At 52.7% G+C, this 19,343-nt stretch overlaps 1 protein-coding gene across 8 annotated transcripts in view; it reads left to right on the forward strand.

Annotated features, from left to right (window-relative positions):
* Clmn (calmin) overlaps positions 1–19,343 on the forward strand; it is a 95,986-nt gene that overhangs the window by 64,132 nt on the left and 12,511 nt on the right. For all 8 annotated transcript variants that reach the window (XM_046440534.2, XM_046440535.2, XM_058577820.1 and 5 more), the window contains 6 exons: positions 3,512–3,604; positions 4,861–5,051; positions 5,730–5,923; positions 6,754–6,836; positions 11,210–12,850; positions 15,984–16,180. In XM_046440534.2, the coding sequence (XP_046296490.1) occupies positions 3,512–3,604; positions 4,861–5,051; positions 5,730–5,923; positions 6,754–6,836; positions 11,210–12,850; positions 15,984–16,180 (2,399 nt within the window). The remainder of the gene's footprint in view (positions 1–3,511; positions 3,605–4,860; positions 5,052–5,729; positions 5,924–6,753; positions 6,837–11,209; positions 12,851–15,983; positions 16,181–19,343) is intronic.

Genomic DNA, 19,343 nt, shown 5'->3' on the forward strand with positions numbered 1-19,343 from the left:
GCCAGGATCACTGCAGAGCCACCTGGAGGATGGGTGAGGGCTGACCCCACTTTCCTGCCCCTCTGCCTCTAGGTGGCCCCCTACAGCCTGGGAGAAGGAGTGCTCAGGATGTGATTCCATTCATGTGACATGCCCAGCACAGGGAAACTTCTAGAGATAAAAGTGCAGTAAGGGCTGGGGGAGGCAGAGGAACAAGGTGAAGAGAGGGTATGGAGCTTCTTTTAGAGGCAGCGAAGATGTTTTAAAATTGGTGGTGGCGGAGCTTCCCCACGCCTGTGCCTACACTAAACACCGCTAAATCCAGTGCTTTAGGGGGGTGCATGGAACAGACATGGCTTCTCTCTCAATGAAGCTGTTTAAAAAGCAGGCATCGCCTACATCTATTGAAAGGCTTCCTGCCTGCAGAGCTAGTCACACCCTGAGCCTGAACGTGAACGTGGACCAGCCCCAGCCTGGAGCCCGTGGTCACTCACTCACTTCCAGGAACCATGGGGAGATTACTTACCTCTCTAAGTAGGTGACAGAAGCAAAGCCTACTGGGCCCAGAATAGGGCTCACTGGGGAGCTCTTGCCACTCCCCGCTCTTGATGGGCTTTGCTCACTGCGACACCCACCTCTGTGTCGGGGTCAGCCTTATCTTTGTCGCAGTGCCTACCCTGCATTCCACAGGGACGTTGTACTTGGGACAGTGTGAGGCCTTGGAGCAACTGTCCAAGGTACTCGTTGCTCTTCCTTCCGCCTTAGTTGACCTTGAAATGCACTTCTCCTGTGCTGACTACCCAGATGGATGAGTCCCTGTGACGTGGAGAACCCTCTTCCTGTGCATATCCTCACCCCCGGGGTAGGCAGTAGGCTTGCTTCCGAGAGGCCCCTGGGACCATTTACCATGTGTAGCCCGTGGCCTGGGGCTGCACCCCATGTTGGAAACACAGCAATATTAGAAGTCCTGAGCCTTCAGGACACTTGGGGTCAGGAAGAAGAGGCCTCACTTGGCAGAGAAGCTGTGATCCTGCAGAGTCCAGGACGCAGGGCTGAGCCCGGGATGGGAAAGCACACGGCCGAGGCTCAGGAAGGCCCAGCCTTCATAGTCCATGTGTAAATCTTTCCCAAACTGTCTTCCCCAATGCCTTCCTGTACGATAGGCCATTAATGGCTCCTCTGGTCTTCAATTACAGTACAAATCTGGGAAAATCCCCAGGGTGGTGCATGTCTGCTTTGTGCCTAGCTTGGTCCCTTTAACAGGCAGGTGGGACGAGTGAGTGGCCCAGCAGGAAGATGCCCACCAGTGAGGGGAACAGATGCAAGCAGGGCTTCCAGAGGTAGCCGCTGGCCATTCCCAGAATCCACAGAGTACACAGGGGCCCCGTGGCTCCTCCCTGTCCTGCTGTCCCTGCTCCAGGAAGACAGCCCTCACTGGCTCTGGTGAGCCAAAGCAGTGCCCAGAGCTGGGGGCTGGATCCCAGGGGCAGACAGGTCGTGCTTGCTCCGGAGTGCAGACGTGGCTCCACAGAGCTGCCCACCCTCCCCACTGAATATCACAGTGTTGACTCCGGTGGCAGAAATGGGTTGCCCCACAGGACGGGGCCTGTGACCTCCTGCAAGCCATTCGGTATGAGCCTTGACTTCCTCCTCTGTGAAATGGGTGTACTCTGATTGTGAAAAGAACTAACCTGTGAAAGCCACTGGCAGGCAACTCTTGCTCCATTAGGGAGCAAGGTCCTGGGTCAGCACCTCAGGCGTGCTAGCCCAGAAGGAGAAGGCACCCCAGAAACCAGTTAGTTGGTCCATTTGCTTTCAGTCTGGAAAGCCCAGCTGAATTGAGAGGAAGAGGGGAGACTGTGTCTGAAGCTCCAGACTCAAGTCGGGCTGTTACATTGCTCATTCCCCCCAAAATGAAAAATGTCCAGGCAACCAAAACCTCTGGGCTATCTGCTTCTTTAGGCCCTGAGATCATTAGGTGCCACCACCTTCTCTTGGCCCTGGACAGTGTTTTAGTCTCCAAACGGCCTTCCCAAGGGCCGCTGCTCCCTTCCCAGCCCTCTCCTCTCCCCTCTCTCGGGACAGGACGCCCACAAGGCAGCTCTGCCTTTCACTCCTTCTGGAACCTCAGCTCAGAGGGCGGTGGCCATCACTTGTCACTTGGGCTTCCTCCAGGCGGGAGGAAAGACGAGGAAGACAGGCTGGCTGATTGCTTTGATTCCCCTGGACTGGAATGAAAACAGGGACTGCCAGGAGCCGGGCTTTGGGAAAAGGCAGCCAAGGCTGGCCAGTGATCCGTCCTGTTGACATGTGCTTGTGATGGATGGGGACAGAATATGGGACCCAAATTTGATTGGCTGTGTTATTCACAATGTTGACAACTTCCTTCCTGGCCTCCGGCCTGCCCGCGATGAGCCCCTGTTGTCTGAATTACATTCTTGGCATCAGCCTGCCAAACCGACGTCAGCCAGGGGACTCGGGAGTCTCCCTCAATTAGGTGAGCCAGGCCTCGCCGACGGGCGGTGTCAGGAACCCCCAGCAGACAGACAGGATCAGGGTCCAATGTCAGATGATTGGAAAAGCCGTGATGGAAAGGGAGAGAGAAGGAAGTGGGGAAAGAATATCTGTGTAATGGTTCTCTTCATTTTTCCTTTCCCAGGTGCCCCAGGCGGAACTTTGCAGTGGGAGTTGTGGGGTTTATCTTGACTTATCTTATTTCTCCTCTCTCCCCCCTGAAGGATGTTTTAGACATTTTTACAGGATTGTTCAGCAAAGAGAAGGCAATGTGGCCCTTCCCAGAGAGATGCAGAGCTGATGATCAGTGTAGGGGATAATTTGCATTTCTTAAAGTTCCCAGGCGATGGTGCTGCCCATCCAGGGGTCACACTTGGCCTTAGGACTTTACCAAGAGCATCATTCTGTGATTAAATAAAGCAGGTAATTCCTTAGGGATTTCTGTAGTGGAAACATTGTAACCAGTCAGTAGAATGTTCTGCAATGATACAGAATCGCTGGTTATCAATCTGAGCTCACTATTTCTAATCGCCTGTGGCCTTACCCTTCTCTCACCCCACCCCCAGGGTTGTGATTGCTGGTGTTCTGTCTTTGTCCAAGGGTGCTCTCAATCCAGAGGCAGGGACCTTAGGTGCAGCAGCCTACAAGCAGATCTCCTGGGCACCTGCCATTTCTCCTTGGAAAAGAGCTACTGAATGAAACCTTGCAAATTGTGTGGCCCTGGGCTCATTGTACTTAACCTCTCTGAAATGTCCTCCTGAACTATAGGGTTAACAGAAGCCCCTGCCTCTTAGGGTCGCTATGAGCACAGACTGAGTTGATGGTGTCTCCCATGGAAAGCACTGTGTATGTGCTCATTAAATATGCTTCTGCATTCTGAGTGTCCCTGAGAGATGGTCTTGGCCAGTGCCATATGGCACAGGGTGAGCAAGAGAAACAGGCTTAAGAGGATGACAGAAAATAGCAGAGATGGTCCTCCTTGGAACCCCCTGTAAGCTGACGGACTGCTTCTCTCCAGGTTAAGCTGGTTAGCATCGATGCGGCAGAAATAGCAGACGGCAACCCCTCTTTGGTTCTTGGCCTGATATGGAACATAATCCTCTTCTTCCAGGTAAAATAATGTCCTTTCTGTAACACCCTATAAGGGTCTTGAGTCCACTTAGTACCAACAGAACAGTGTGGGTCCAGCTCAAGGGAGTCAGTGAGACTCAGTTGCTACAGACTTTGACTTTTCTTTTCACTAAAATAGAACTGGAAATAGAACTGGAAATAGAAAATAATGGTTTATTATTAAATGATCCACTTGTGAAAGATTTCCTTGAACTTTTGGCATAAGGATTACTTTCCAGAGACACAAGCACAAACAAAATTGGATCCCATTCTGTGTAAGTCTTGAACTTAAAAAGAAAGTCTCTGTATCTCAGAGCCTCAATATCCACAACTGTGAAATGGGAGCAGTGGTCATAAAATGTGGTGAGCAGCCAGAAAAGCCACATATAAGGGCTCTTTGTCCACTGTCTAGTGTTTTATGCGGGAGTTAGTTACTGAACCCTATTGTGGAGTATCCTAAGAGGTGCTAAAATGATCAGAAATGGTTAAAAGTCAAGGCTTTAATTCCGACCAGAGCCTGACTCATTCATTTGATACATATCTGTTGAGTTTCTCCAGCATGCCAGCTCCTGGACCTATGAGGCCCTTGTCCTCTTAACCCTCTGGGATCACAGACAGGTCACTCCCTGCTATGGAATTCTGGGGTGCAGGCCATGACCAAGGTGTGACCTGGTGATGTAAGAGCCCCAAGCAGGGGCAGTGACCTCAGCTGAGCAAGGGAAATGAGGCAGACTTCCTGGAGGAAGGGACCAGAGTTGGGTTTTGAAGAGTGAATAGGAGTGTGTGTGATCAGTGCTTCTCAGATTCGCTGGGGAATGGGTGAAATGCAGGTTCAGACTCCGTAGGCTGGTCTGGAGCAAGGCTTGGGGTTTTGCTTTTCTCCTAAGTGCATGTGATTGGAAGAAAGGGACAGCCAGGCAGCAGAACTCGATTGAGCAGGGACAGTGGCCTTGAAATATCTCCTGGGAGTGGCAGGTGATAAGGAAAGAGGGGTGCATGGAGTCGGGTCAGGAAGACCTGTGTGTGGAGGCTGGCCAGAGCGGCATAGGCTGCCGGAGGGGCTGACCCTTCCCTTGGAGGGTACCTATACCCCGAGTAGAGCAACCAGCCGCCATCGGACAGGCTTCTTCCCTTCAGAGAACCAGCTCTGCATGAGCCGGTCCCTCCAGCCCCGTCCGAGAGCTGCAGGTCAACACAGGGCTGCTTACTGGGAGCGTCTGTCTGGCCCTGGTGTCTGAACCGCTGTTTTCTTTCTAGATTAAGGAGCTCACGGGCAACCTCAACAGAAACTCTCCATCTTCCAGTCTGTCACCTGGCTCGGGGGGCACAGATTCTGACTCTTCCTACCCACCTACACCCACCACCGAGAGGAACGTGGCAATCTCAGTGAAAGACCAGAGGAAGGCCATCAAGACCCTGTTGGCATGGGTGCAGAGGAAAGCAAGGAAGTAAGCTGGGCCCTCTGCCCACCGAACAGTTAAGGAGGGGTTTTCAGGCCAAGGGAGGAGGGTCCCCTTCCCTGGAGTGGCGAAGAAGAGGGGAGTTCCCAGCTCTTAAGATGCCAGTTGTGCCCAAGCAGATGCTTCCTGTGTGCCTTCAGAGCAGGGAGCACTGTGCTTGGCAGTGTCTGCACACAGAGCTGATGGGAGGATCTGAATGGAACTCAGAGGGGCTGTCGCCGCGCCAGCTCCCCAAATGGCTCATCTCTTGGGTTCTGGAAATATGTGCCCATTTATTATTAAGCTTCAGGGTGTCTTTCAGAGTTTGTATCTACTATATAGAAGTGATAACGTGGGCGGTGACATAGTCAAGGTCAGGTTTGGCCTGCTCAAAACTGAGATAGGTGAACCAGAGCGAAGCGCCAGCCCCCAGCGTACCCCGGGCCAGGGCTGAGGGTATTGATGCCTGCAGGATTCCATCCCTTGCCCCTCACTTTTTAAATTGTTGTTTTATTCATAGTAATAACGATAGTCGGTGCCACCTCACGAGTGGCTTCCGTGTGCTACCTGCCTTGTGCATTAGGTTGACCATGGGGCAGGGGTCTACACCTGGGGCCACTGCAGCCACGGCCCCTGTCCTGATCGGCTCGCTCACCTGCACGGTGTGCCGCTGTGGTCCTCCTCCAGGTATGGCGTGGCGGTGCAGGACTTCGCGGGCAGCTGGCGGAGCGGGCTGGCTTTCCTGGCTGTAATCAAGGCCATTGACCCCAGCCTGGTGGACATGAAGCAGGCCCTGGAAGACTCCGCGCGGGAGAACCTGGAGAAGGCCTTCCGAGTCGCACACGAGGCCCTGCATATCCCCAGGCTCCTGGAACCAGAAGGTAGCACGACGCTCACTCCTCCATGGTTCCTTCTCAGTGATTCTTATCACAAACGTACCCCCTGCTGTTCCAGGTGGAAAATGTGAAAAATACAGGAAATTCTTCTATCTCCTATATTCCAATATTTTTAATGCACCCATTTATAATATCGTTACGCAGTTGGCATTATTCAGTGTGTGTGTCATTTTGTCTCTTACTGTTTTAGCTGAGTTGACACATGCATCTCACATATTGCTGTGATGTCAGGCACCAGTAAAGATAAATAGCACCCAGAAGGCCTACTAAAATTCACTCAGCTCCTCCCTGCTCGTGGCCGTCGAGGGGGCTTCAGAAATGATCTTTTTTGCCCAGAGTGGGCAGCTCACTGCAGAAAGCTCAGCAGGCAGCTCAGATTGTCCCCTCAAGGGCAGGTCCCAGCAGCAGAGTGGCAGAGTAGAAGGGTATGCACCGAATGAAGGGACTCAGGTATCTCTTCTGTCACATGGCTTTCCAGGGGTTTGAGCCATTTGGGACTCGCTGTGGCAGTAAGTGGGGTGCACAAGTCACCAGACTTGCTGGTGGAGCCAGCAGTGAGCCATCTGCTCCCAGTGGGAGTGACTAAGACACAGGGAAGGATGGACGGCACTTTCAGAATAAGAAGCCGTGGCTTTCCATCCTGGTTCACCGGTCTGCTGTGAGATTTCAGTGAAGTGATTCACCCTCTCTGAGCTCAAATTTCCTTACTTAGAAAAAGAAAAAGCCCTCGATGATCGGTGGGCCTCTCCACTGAGCGCCCTGCAGTGCTGTGGGGAAGCCCTGTGTCCTGCTAACCCCCGTGTCTCTCTTGACAGACATCATGGTTGACACGCCGGACGAGCAGTCGATCGTGACTTACGTGGCCCAGTTTCTAGAACGTTTTCCGGAGCTGGAAGCTGTATGTTGGTTTTCCTTGCCTTCAATTTCAAAAAGTGTACATTTCCACTGGCTGCCATCAGACCTAGCGGGGACTTGGACTGTCATTCTCTGTTAACAGGGACAACCCCAAGTTGGTGGTCCTTGCCTTGCCATGTTTTAACTTCCAGATTATATAAAACATAGATTACGCGTAAAAGTTGGGGAGGAAGCTGGTCACCTCTTTGCCAAACCTCTTCCCATTGCAAACTTTATAAAATTATAAAAGACATCCACTTATGATACAGATCAGCCACTTGATTCTTCAGCTGTCAGGCGGAACATCTTAACAATCACCAGCCTTTATCAGTGTTGAAAATATATTGATCCAATTGTGGTGGCACACACCTGTGATCCCAGATACTCAGGAGGCTGAGGCAGGAGGATTGCAAGTTCAAAGCCAGTCTCAGCCACTACGAGGCACTAAGCAACTCAGTGAGACCCTGTCTCTAAATAAAATACAAAATAGGGCTGGAGATGTGGCTCAGTGGTTGAGTTCCCCTGAGTTCAATCCCTGGTACCCCCCCCAAAACAAAACAAAACAAAACAAAACAAACAAAAAATATATATATACACACACACACACACACACTCACACCATTCACAGACATGTTTTATATCTTCAGAACCTCAGATATACTTGGGGATAGAATATTTTTGGAGCAGAATCACTTTGCAGAAGTGGTGGCTTCATTGAACACCCCTCCTCCACCATGCACAGCCCTGAGATAACGTCAACAAAAAGAATGACAGTGACAATAGCAACAGCCTTGTGAATTCATCCATTCTTTACTGGATGTGGAGTGCTGGCTCAGGGGACTCAGCAAGGAGCTGGACCAGGCTGAGGGTGGACCAGCTCCGTGGTAGAGTGCTTGCCCAGCATGCACCAGGCCCTGGATTCCACCCCAGATAGATAGATACATACGTCATACATCATACATTCAGGCATACCATTGGACAGATGAGGTCCCTAACTTTGTGTAGCTTGGTTCCATAGGGAAAATCATTAATGGGTCAGCAAACACATTATTATATCCAGCAGTTGTAAATACTAAACAGAAAAGAAAAGATGCATCAAGAGTTAAAGAATGCTTGTAGGAAAGGGGGACGGACTGCTCTTTTTGCCGGATACTGATTATTTTACTGTGCCCCTGGGTTTCCAGGCCATTCCTGCAATCCAGCCTGGTTCAGAATCAGTAGCCTCTTCTTATAGATGGGACTATGGGTGCTCAGAGAGGGTTAAACGTCTCCCCAGGGTCACTCAGCTATTAAGTACAAAGTTGGGATTTGACCCCAGCTCTCTGTGGTTCCAAAGCTGAGTCTCTTAGGTCCCTCACAACATGCATCTGAAGCTGGCACCCCATTTCCCACTGAAGAGCCTCACCAGGTGCTGCGGCTGTCATCCCATCTGCCCTAGCACCCTGGAACACTTCCCAGGGCAATTTGGAGGCAGGGATTCCTGGGCAGGAATGCCATTGTTGCTGTTTGGAGCCCTGTGACCTAGGGCTGGCTACTCAGCTTCCCTGACATCTGCATCAGATGCCAACTGTAAAGTGGAGATTTCACCCACCTTTCGGGGCCGTGTGAAGAATAACTAGACGTGTTCCCAGCCTTGGGCCTGACACAACAGTGGACGTTCCGCGTGGAGCAGTGATAATTATTTTTGCAATTCAGTTTTCCTGGCCCTTTATTAAATTCCAAATACCAGGCCTCAGGGCATTCATTAATCCTGACCTCTTAATCAGGAGGCAGAATTTGAAATCAACTCAAACTTAATGGTATTTGTGTGAATCAGGGCCACAGTCAGGATTCAGCCCAGCTGACACTTGGGTGTCCCCAGTGCTGACATCAGAGACGCAGCTGAGAATAGAGAAGTTAAAGAACAATTCCTGGGGAAACTCGTCTTGGGTCACAGGACACAGTGCTTCACTGCAAAGCAATCGTTTACACCCTCAAGGGACACAGATGAGAATTCTCAGCTCACCAGATGTCCCTGAGCTGGGCCTCCACGATGCTGCACTCACCCAGCGCTGGCCACAGATGAGGTGCTATGCCTCACTCCATGGCACCACATGTGGTTTCTTTGGGTGAATATACCATACGGACTTGAGAAGAATGTGTCTTAGGCAGTTAAAGAATTAACATTCTTTAATATACTGCTCATGTGTGAATATGCTGTTCTAATAGTCCATCTGCAGACTGATTCTTTTTTATGCATTTCTGTCAGTTAGTACAGGAAAGAAGTGTTTGGCAGTCTCCAACTAGGTCTGCAGACTTGCTTGTCTCAGTTTGGTCGGGTTTTGCTTTCTGTGTGTGGGTACTGTGCTATTTGGTGTGTTGACGTTTAGGGCCCTTGTATCTTCCTAATTACTTGACACTTCTGTTTTTATGACATTTCTCTCTGTCTTGAGGTATGCTTTTTCTGATGCAGTCATAGCTTTCTTGTGATTAGTGTTATATGATATTTTTCCATCTTTTTTCCTTTCATGGATATGTGCACTTGCACTAAAGTATGTTTCATATAAACAGCATACGGCTGAGTCTTCTTTCTTATCCATCTGACAAGCTGTTTCATTTAATCAGTGCATTTTCTGTCCTGCTACATGGTTTTAATCTACCATCTGGATTACCCTTTTCCATTGATCCCATCTGTTCTGTGTTCCTTTGTTCTTCCTAACTACTCTTTTTTTTTTTAATTACACAACCGTTTTTGGTGTCCACTTTCTCTCCTCTATGGGGCTGGTAGCCACATCTCCTTGATGAATCATTTTATCATTTTAACAACTTGATGAATCAGTTGCTCTAGGGATTGTAAATGCTCATCATTTAACCTACCTTAAATGATTATCACACACTTCAGATTCAGTGCATCCTGTATGTCTCTAAATGCAACAGTGTAACTCCATTTCTTTACCCTTTAACTTTCCTTTACTTAATTATCCATTTTAGTTCACAATACTTTGTTATTTTTGCTTTAAATAGTAGACTTTTGAAGAAACTGTATAAATAGTCTTTTCCATCACATACGTTTACTCTTTCTGGTACTTTTTCCCTTCAGATCCGGACTTCTATCTCTAATCATTTCCCTTCAGCATGAAGAACTTCCTTTGTTTGTCTCGAATGTAGATTAAAGGGTTATTCCAGAATCTTTTCTTTTGCTAATTCTTACACTGGGCCATTGGTGGTTCTACTTCTAGTGCCTATTGCTTCTCTTGATTATAGGTTTTACTTTCAGGATCCTTCAAGAATTTTAAAAAATTTTTATACCAGACCTAATATATAAAAGGATAGTAGAGATTGAAGTAGATAACATTTTTTTCCTCTATTAGTCTGTTTTCTGTTGATATAATAAAATAACTGAGGCTAGGTAGTATTCCAGGAAAGAGATTTATTTAATTCACAGTCTCGGATGTTCAAGGGCATGGAGCATCAGTTGGCTCTAGTGAGGACCATCATGGTGGACGTGTGTGCCAGAGAGACCACATTCTGAGATAGCAAGCCAGAGAGTGATTCAGGGGTCAGGCCTACTCTTTTAGAACACTCACTCCCTTGGGAACTAACTGGGGTCTGATGAGAACAATACCCTTGCATCCCTGAGAGGTCTCATCACCCCTCAGCTGGCCACAGTGGCTACCGCTCTTCTAACCTGGGAGTCCTTGGGGGACAGCCCATGGCAGTGGAGGCAGCCCTTTCCCAATCAAGCCCCTGGAACAAGCAGTTGAGCATTTTGACTGTATCAGGAAGTGACAGGAGGAGCTCTGTTACAGTTTTATTTCATTTCAGTTCTCTGATTTCACATTTATTTGAGGGTGAGGTCAGTATGCACAGTCTCCCTCTACCAGGGCAGGGGAGGCCAATCTGTAGTACCACCAAGAGTCTCTCCTCTTCAGCCTGGCCCCTGGCTGACTCTTACACACTAAAACTCCTATGCGGGACCAGGAGCATATGACAGGAAGTCGTTTTGTGTTTTTAGCCCTTCCAGATTTAGTCTCCCACTCCAGCCCTCCCAGTCTATAAAACCTGGTCCATCAGGCCTCAGCTCAGAGGGTTAGTGGCCCACCAGTGCATACCAAGACTGGGCCGGTGGTCCAGTGGCGTGATGTAGCTGAGAGTCTCTGCTTGCTTAAGAAGTGCCCAGCCCTCCCTGGAGATTAGCACATTGAGATTTCCTTGCATCCATAGCTTTACTATTTTATTTTTAATTTATTTGACATTGCCATTTATATCTTAATCAGAACACTTTGTCAGAGTGGCTGTGTGTGTGTGTCTGTGTGTGTGTGTGTTGAGAGGGGAATAGAGATTGTATTTAAACTTTGAGCTTGAATTGATTTCATGTCGTCCTATGATTCTTTGCAGGAAGATTTTGTGGATCCAGATAAAGAAGACCCCATTGAGTCCACCTTTGTCCGCATCAAAGAAACCCCCCCTGAGCAGGAAAGCAAAGTCCTCCTCCTGACTGAGAACGGGGAGCAGGCCTACACTGTCAACCACGAAACCAGCCACCCGCCACCCACCAAGGTCTTTGTCTGTGACCAGCCAGAGAGCACAGGGGGATTCTGCCTGGGTGGCATGTCCAGCCGTTCACTGTCCTCCGAAAGCTCCACTGATTTCATGCATCAGTTCGTCGACCAAGTCCTCCAGGGGAGCCCAGGGAAGATGAGTAGCATCAGTGAGCCAGCTCCGGAATCTTCCATCTTGTCCACCAGAAAGGACGGCCGGAGGTCCAACTCTTTGCCAATCAAGAAAACTGTCCACTTTGAGGCTGACACCTATAAAGACGCCTCCTGCAGCAATGACCCTTTCTACGGTCCCGACCTCAGCTTTGAAGAGAGCCTGAGTGCCACCCAGGAGCTGCCGAAGCAGGACGAACAAGCCTCGTCAATCCAGGTTGCCCAGGAAAAGAAGCCAACGCAGGAACCCTCAGCTGTCCCGGGAGCAGCCTCCACCAGGGTCCCCGGGGACTTGCCAGGGGCAGATGATCATGCTCAACCCTCCCAGCATCCCTCCTCCTGTAACGGTGCTGTAGAGGGTCCCCCTGGCCTCAGGGAGGAAGGTCAGTCTCCTCCCCACCCTGGAGAAAACACCATTGTGGCCAGTGCCCAGGAGGTCAAGGTGAAGCTGCTGACCGTGGAAGCTGTGGATAAGGAGGACTATTTTGAAGGCATCCCGTTGAAAGCTTCGAAATTTAACAGCGACCTCGTCGATTTCGCTTCTACCAGCCAAGTTTTCCCTGAGGCCCCTTTGCCACAGGAGAAGACACCCACGGAGGAGGTGGCCACTGACACTCCTGCTGAAAAGCTAGGCAAGAAGAGGGGCAAGTCCGCCCACACCGGGAGGGAGTCGCCCGAGCCCCAGGTCAAGCGTGACAGGCAGGAGCCTCCCAAGGGCTCCGAGCAGGAGGCACAAGTCTACTCTTTGGCCCTGGACGAGACACCTGTGGATAAAAAGCCAGAGGTGTATGAGAAGGCCAAGAGAAAGTCCACCCGGAGTCTCAGGGAGGAAGAGGGGGAAGCCGAAGGCCTCCCGGGGGTCGTGGAAGAATTGCCTTCCAACCCCCCAAGCGGCAGTGTCAGCCTGGAGACCCTCAGGAGCCACAGCGAAGAAGGCCTGGATTTCAAGCCCTCTCCGCCCCTCTCCAAGATTTCCGTCATTCCCCACGATCTTTTCTACTACCCGCATTACGAGGTGCCGCTGGCTGCGGTTCTGGAGGCCTATGCGGAAGGCATGGAGGATTTGAAAAGCGAAGATGTGGACCTGGAGGAGCCGGAGGGCTACCCCCACGAGCTGGACCCCAGGAACAGGGAGGCCGCCAGCGCCCAGAGCGGCTGCAGCCTCTCCACGCTGGTTGGGGTCCTCCCTAGTGCCAGCACCCATGCGTCCTATGTCAACGGGAACGCCGCAGGGGCCATGCCAGCCGCAGAACCCAGTCCCCTGTCCCCCAACAAGGACCACCAGCCAAGAGAGACCAAAGAGAGTGGCCCTGAGGAGAGCCATCAGGTACTTGATCATGGGTTGGGGAGTCCTGGCTCCTGCCTGGGGAAATTCTGTGCTTGTTTCTCCATGACATGGGTGAGCAGGTTCCCCTTGTGGGCACCCCAGGGCACTAAATCAAAGGGGCAGCACTTTTGTGAGTCTCAGGCAAGTGCTAGGTGGACACCTGAGAGGGAACCCCTCTTGAAATTTTGTACCATTGTCACCTCGCTGGCCTTATCCACCTTACCCCAATCCTGGCCCTAGTCACAGGTCTGTAAAAGGATCGTGAAGGTCACTTGTGAGGGTCCAGCAAGGTCGAGGCAGTAATTGTGGTAAAAATAGCAACTGTAGCCAACAGGGAAGCTGTGTTAGTGAACTGCAGTGCCTTTCCCCTGCAGCCACCTGGGGAGGACAGGGACAGCTCTCCCTGACCCCAGCCGTGATTTGCAGGGCCTTTGGCACATTCAGCACTACCCTGCGGCTCCTGTGGCCTGGAATGGGCTGTGTCCATGGGAAGGAAGCCTCTCGCTCTTGAGCTTGAGCTGGACACACACTTGTCCACCACGCATATCCACCCCATCAGGCCCAGCAGCTCAGGAGGCACAGGCGTGCACAGGGAGCAGGCGTGTGGGGCCCTCTGGGGAGTGGGCAGGGGCAGAGAATCAGGGGAGGGGAGGGTCTTCCTGCAGGTGCCGGTGATAGGAATGCAGCACTGCGGCCCAGGGAGGCCAGAGGGAGCTTTGCAAGCCAGCTGGCTGGGTCCCCAAGGGCTACCCAAGGGATGGGCCTGGGCTCGGCCCTCACCCAGCTCACCTGTCACCCAGTCTGCCCCTGTGGACAACAATGTCAACACTGCCCCCCCCCAAAAAAAGGAGAATTCTGCCTGTACTATTAGATGTGGGGGACACAGAGTCCCCCAAGGATTGGATATTAGGGAATGTGGCATCTGGCGGGGGGTGGCGGTAGAGCTGCAGGGGGTTCCGAGTGGATAATGGTCCCCTGGTGCTGGAAGTTGAGTGGGAACGTGACCAGCTAGTCCAGTTGCTTTAGTGCCCCCTGGGCCCCCTGTCTCTCCCCAGGCTCTCACCTCTTCCTCCCTCCCAGTCCAGCCTTCCCACAGCCCGCCAAGGGGTGACCCCAAAACACTGTCTCAGCATCCCATCACTCCCCTCTCCTGTCTCCAGGGTCAGTCCAGACTCCCAGATGACCCCGAGACTCTGCCCTCTCCAGCCTGCCACTTCCCACACCCCCAGACCTGCCTTCCTGTCCAGCCAGGCCAGCCCCGCAGAATCCCAGACACACCACGCTCTGGGCTGGGCTGGTCCCACAGCCTTCCTCGGCTGTCACCCTGCAAAGCCCCATGCAAAGGACACCTGCTGGAGCCTTCCCAGCCCCTGCCCAGGCAGAGGCGCGGCTCCTGCACCTGCAGCCGGTCACGTGTCTGACGCGTTTCTTCCTTTGAGTGCTTAGCGGGTTTTCATGGGGTTTGTTCTCTCCCAGGAGCTCATGGGCATCTGTGTATTACTCTCTGACCCTAGACACCAGCATGGTTCGGGGACAAAGGTGTATTGCATGCTGGTTTGGGGCATAGGCAAGTGTCAGGTGGGTGAACGATAGTTCTGCTCAAGAAAGTCCCGGATGGAGCCAGCCTTGCACTCTGGGGAGGGCTACAGGGAGAAGGGGGCTTGAGGAGCCTCAGATGGGACTCAGGTGGAAAGCTGCCACACCTGGGGCTTGGTTTCATTCAGTTTGCCCTCGGGACAGTGGCGGGGAGAATTCCAGGTGTAGAGGGCAAACGTGGCAGGAGATGGCCGTTTGGGGCAGGGCAGTGAGTGCGCCATCTGTGGGACAGATGGTCCCACAGGGCCAGGGACGCACTGCCCCCAGGGAGAGGAGCCCCACCTGCCTTTCCGCCTCTTCCCACTGCTGGAGGCTGACTTCTCCGAAGCCAGCCCTGCCCTGTGGGAGCCTAAAAAGTCAGTGAGATCAGGCCTTCATGTCCCCAAGCTGGGGACAGGGGAACAATGGGGGCGATTCTTCAGATTGTGGTCAGCCAAAAAGCTCCTTTAGGACAAAAGGTCGGGGTCAGGTGGGGGACAGGGAGAGAGTAGAGTGGCAGCTCTGCCCCATTACTTAGAATGACTACTCAGCGGCGGGACCCTCTCCCTGGCCCGCGCAGTGCTGGCAGTGGGAACGCCGAAGGCAGACCAGCCCGGCTGTTCCAGCATGTGGGCAGGTTGAGGGAGCCCTGGGGGGGATCATGGAATCAAGTGGAGACGCAGAATCCCCATGGCACTGGTGGTGTGAACTGGGGCAGGTCACGCGGCCTCCTGAGCCTGGCCCTCCCTGCATCTGGGGGACTGGTATTCACACTCTGGCTCCGCCTCTCCAACAAGTGCCTGCCCACTCCCCGAGCTCCCGGCATTTGGCTCCGGAGACAGGGGGTGGATCGTTTGATACCTGGCCCTCAGATGAACTTGGAGGCTGCCAGCTGCCCTGGTCCCAGGAGTAGCTCCACAATCCCTGAGCTTCTCTATGTCATGGGACATTGCTGTTGGGTTCAGGAGGCTGGTATGGCAGTGGTCAGAAGCTCTTCGTTTCCAACTGAGAGCTAGAGATGTGGCGCTGCATGGCCCTTGGCCACAGTGGGGTGTCATCCCACAAACTCTGAACTGGCCTGTGTGTACCACTCAAGCTTGTGGCCACCTGTGCACACTTGACCCACCTGATTTCCGGGATCCTTCCTGTGCTTCACAGGGAGGAGGGTGGTCATGTGGAGGAGTCAACTCCTGCCCCTCTGAGAGACATCTTCTCTAGGAAACCCCATGGTACAGTGGGAAGGGGTTGGGAGTTGAATATTGTACCCAGCTGACAGGCAGAAAAGGAAGGCTCTAAGAGAGGTCAGCTGCTCAAGGTCAAAGAGCTGACTCAGCGGGATGTGAAGTAAGAGCCTCCTGACTCTAAGCCCTGCCCTGTTCTCCATCCATTTACAGCCTTTGAATTCCACACAAGGCACAGGAGTTGGGGTGGGTTCTCTCAGGGGCAGAGGGTGCTGGAGGGAGATTACTGGGTATTGTGGCTGGGCTGGGACACTGCTCGGCGATGTCATCTGCTCTGGCAGGAAATTTGACTTGTTTTGGGCTCTTTTGTCTTCTAGTCCCAAGAATCCCCACGCTCAGAAAATATAGCGAACCCGTTAGAAGTAAAGGTCCAGGAAGGGCCAACCAGCAGTAAGAAGAAGGAGAAAAGGAAGCACATGGACCCCGACGAAGGCTCGTTATTTATAGCACCTGGAACCGTTCGGTCCTCAGAGGACCTAGAAGAAGACGCTGGCGACCACAAAGTCCCTTCCAGGTATTTTACTAAAAATCTTTTCGCCCTAGAGATGGAGCCAGAGAGTCGCTGTCTGTACTCATTCCTTTTGCAGCTTCGATTTTGGGGGGTTCAGGGGTGGCACTGGGCAAGGGTCCAGAAATACAGAGTCAGCAAAGTCCCGGTTCTCCGCACCTGGGCTCCCCTGCCTGCCTGTCACCAGAGCTTGTCAGGAGCAGGACCCGCAGGGCACCTTGCTTGCCCTCCCTCCTCACTCTGCTGTTTGGGTGGAAACAGCCACTGGCCCAAAATGGCCCAACCCAGCCGGTGCTGGTGGGAAAGTGATGAACTTGGAGGCTGCCAGCTGCCCTGGTCCCAGATAGCCATTGGGCCAAGTGGAGCCCGACTTCCCATTTATACGCACCCTACTGACTTGGAGCTTGTGACCTCTGTCCTGGTCACATAGAAGCTAGACGTGGATGTTAGTATTCTGGTGTCTCCCCCAGCTTCGGCCGGAAGGTGGTTGGGATGTTTGATTTTTCTTGGGGCAAGGAAGGAGCAGAAGGATGACGAGCCTCAGATGATCTATAGGAGCTCGCAGCACCCACCTGCCCGGTCACTCCAAGGCTGCTAGAGGAGCCAGATTTGTCACAGGGATAATGTGTCTCTGCTGTCAGAAGACCCGGGTGTCTCCCGGTCCCCTCCCCGTCATCACTGTTTCCCAAGCCCACTGCGTGCAGGGCCTTCACACAGCCTTCCTGGTTCGTTCTCACGTCGCCACCCGAGGCATGTGGGTGGGCTCGTGCTTCGCAATGGCAGACAGGGAATCTTGGACCTTGTGAACTCCCCAGGGCCTCTGGGCTTAGGCAATGGCAGCGCCGGGCTCTGAGACCAGAACCGCCGACCCCACGGTCCACATTTCTCCTCTGGCCCCTGTTCCCCAGGAGGCGGGAGTGGTCTTGGCCAATCAGGAAAATTATGGAGTCATGCATTTGGGGAGCCTGCTGGGGGCCAGAGGAAGAGCCACGGGTGCCCAGGGCTCCAGGTCCACTCTGCTTGGCTTCTGGGCCTGGGATGTGGGGAAACAGAGGCAGCCGTGAAGGAAATAGCCAGAGCAAACAGCCAGCAGCAGGCACCTCAGCAAACGCTGTGAAGGGAAGGAAGTGGGAGGGGAGCCGGGAGTGGGGGCAAAGCCAACTCCCTGGACATGCGCCGTGTGCATTGGTAGCACAGGTGAAGCCCAGGGAAGAGGAGCCCAGGACAGACAGGGAGGGGAAGCTGTCGTTTCAGGGTCCAATCTCCTTGCCCAGGGCAGAGGTCCTTCCCCCTTACCCAGGCACAGCAGTGGCAAAGCTTGAAGCTGAGTCCCAAGTGCAAGCAAAAGCGAGAACCCCAGAGCCCTCCACCTGCTGCTCCAGGGTAGGAGACGCCACCCCTCCTGGACACCCAGGAACACTGATCTGCAGCGGGGTCAGCACCTGGCTCCACATTACTGAATGGGACCGTGTTCTGGGCGCCTCTCCCCCTGGTGCAGGGTGTTTTTCTGGCCATCTCTCAGTTCTGTCTCCTTTGGGGCTCCCCACTGGACAAGGTAGAGAGGCCCATTGTTTCAGAGCCTGCAGGACCCAAGTGATCTCTGTTTCCATCCACCCTGTACCAGGCACCTGGCCATAGTTCAGTTTCTTGACTGAGCCCCTCTCCAGGCTCCTTTAGTGACTTTCCCTCTATCTGGAATGCTGGCACCTGCCTGTCCCCTGGCTTACTACATCTCAGCCTTGGTTCTCAGCTCCACCTGCCTCTTCCTCCAAGAAGATTCCCCTCTATATGTTCCTCTAGCCTCCTCTTTTTCCTCACTGTGCAGAGCCGAACTGTAATTTCCCTAGTCACCTGTGTTTAAGAATGTCTTTATCCTCCCCAGTGATCTCCTTAAAGAGAGATGTATAGAGAGCCCAGCCCCAGTAGTTAGTTAGCACAGGCACTGGCTTGTAGTTGGCATTCACTGAAATCCTTTGGGTAGAAGATTAAGGAAATAGGCACTCGCTTGATGAATGAGCTCTCTTGTCTTCTCTTGGCTCCTGGAGGGCAAGGAGGGTGGGTTCTGAGCACCTAGCCTGGTTCCTGGCACACAGTAGGATCTCGATAAGTATTTGCTTAAAGAATGAAGATCAGGATTCAAACCTACTATAAATGAATCTCAAAATATCTAAAAGGAAACTTGCTGCAAAAGCCAGGGCACCGAGGAGAGTCCCTTCCTGATACGGAGGTGCCCCCTTATTAGAAAACACCACAGACACACGTGCAGGGCACGTCTGCCTCTCCAGGCCTGCAGTGTCAGGGTCAGCTCTGTTTGAGGCACCACTGGGGTCTGGGCACCAGAGTGGGTTTTTGTCTTTGTAGGTACATTTTACTCTATTTCTGTGCTGTGACACCAGCCAGAAAAAAAGTGGCAGTTTTTAGATGGAATTACAAGGACTACGGTTTCCCTGAGCCTAACGTGGGCCTGGTATGTAATAGGCATAACTCCTAGCTGCAAATGTACCCAGTGCGGAGCAAGGCAGGGTTCTCAGGACAGCAGTGGGCAGGAAAGCCAAAGCTGCCGAGTGTCAAATTGCCCGGAAATAAACTCTTGAGACAAATACATTTTCCCCAGACCCCCAGGAGGTCACTCAGGGGGCTTGAATCAAGGAAACTGAGTTGACTCTCTATGCTGAGGTCCACAGCACCGAACCAACACCTGGCGCCAAAACAGGACCCCGTGCTCAGAGCTCATGAGCCCACCAGCACCATTGGCTCTGCAGAGTAGGCAGGATGGGAATGATGATCCCTTTACAGAGGAGGAACGTTGATCAGAGATACAAGTCTGTGGCCGGCATTGCCAGCTAATCTGCTAGGAGCCTAGATGACAGCCCAGGCCTCCCTTGCCACAGCCCTCAGTGGGCCACCTGTGTTTCAAGGACAGAGGCCCATCCCCCGCCAGCCTCAAAGTTTTGGTGGGAAAATTTGCCTGCTTGTGTATGAGGGGAAAGGGGCACACCCAGGACCAGGCCGCAAGAGCAGCGCTCTGAGTGGGAAGGAGGGCTAGAGGGCCCAGATCCCGGGTGAGGCCCGCGGCTATCTAACTTGCAGAGGATCCAGGCGGGCCCCAGGACCTCTGGGTGCTTGGACCCAGAAAGCCAGGATTGCTAAGTGGCCTGCTTTCCAGTAA

This window comes from Marmota monax, unplaced genomic scaffold (assembly GCF_021218885.2).
Source record: "Marmota monax isolate L192 unplaced genomic scaffold, Marmota_monax_Labrador192_F-V1.1 WCK01_AAM20220418_F8-fsc00017, whole genome shotgun sequence".
NCBI classification, from domain to species: Eukaryota; Metazoa; Chordata; class Mammalia; order Rodentia; family Sciuridae; genus Marmota; species Marmota monax.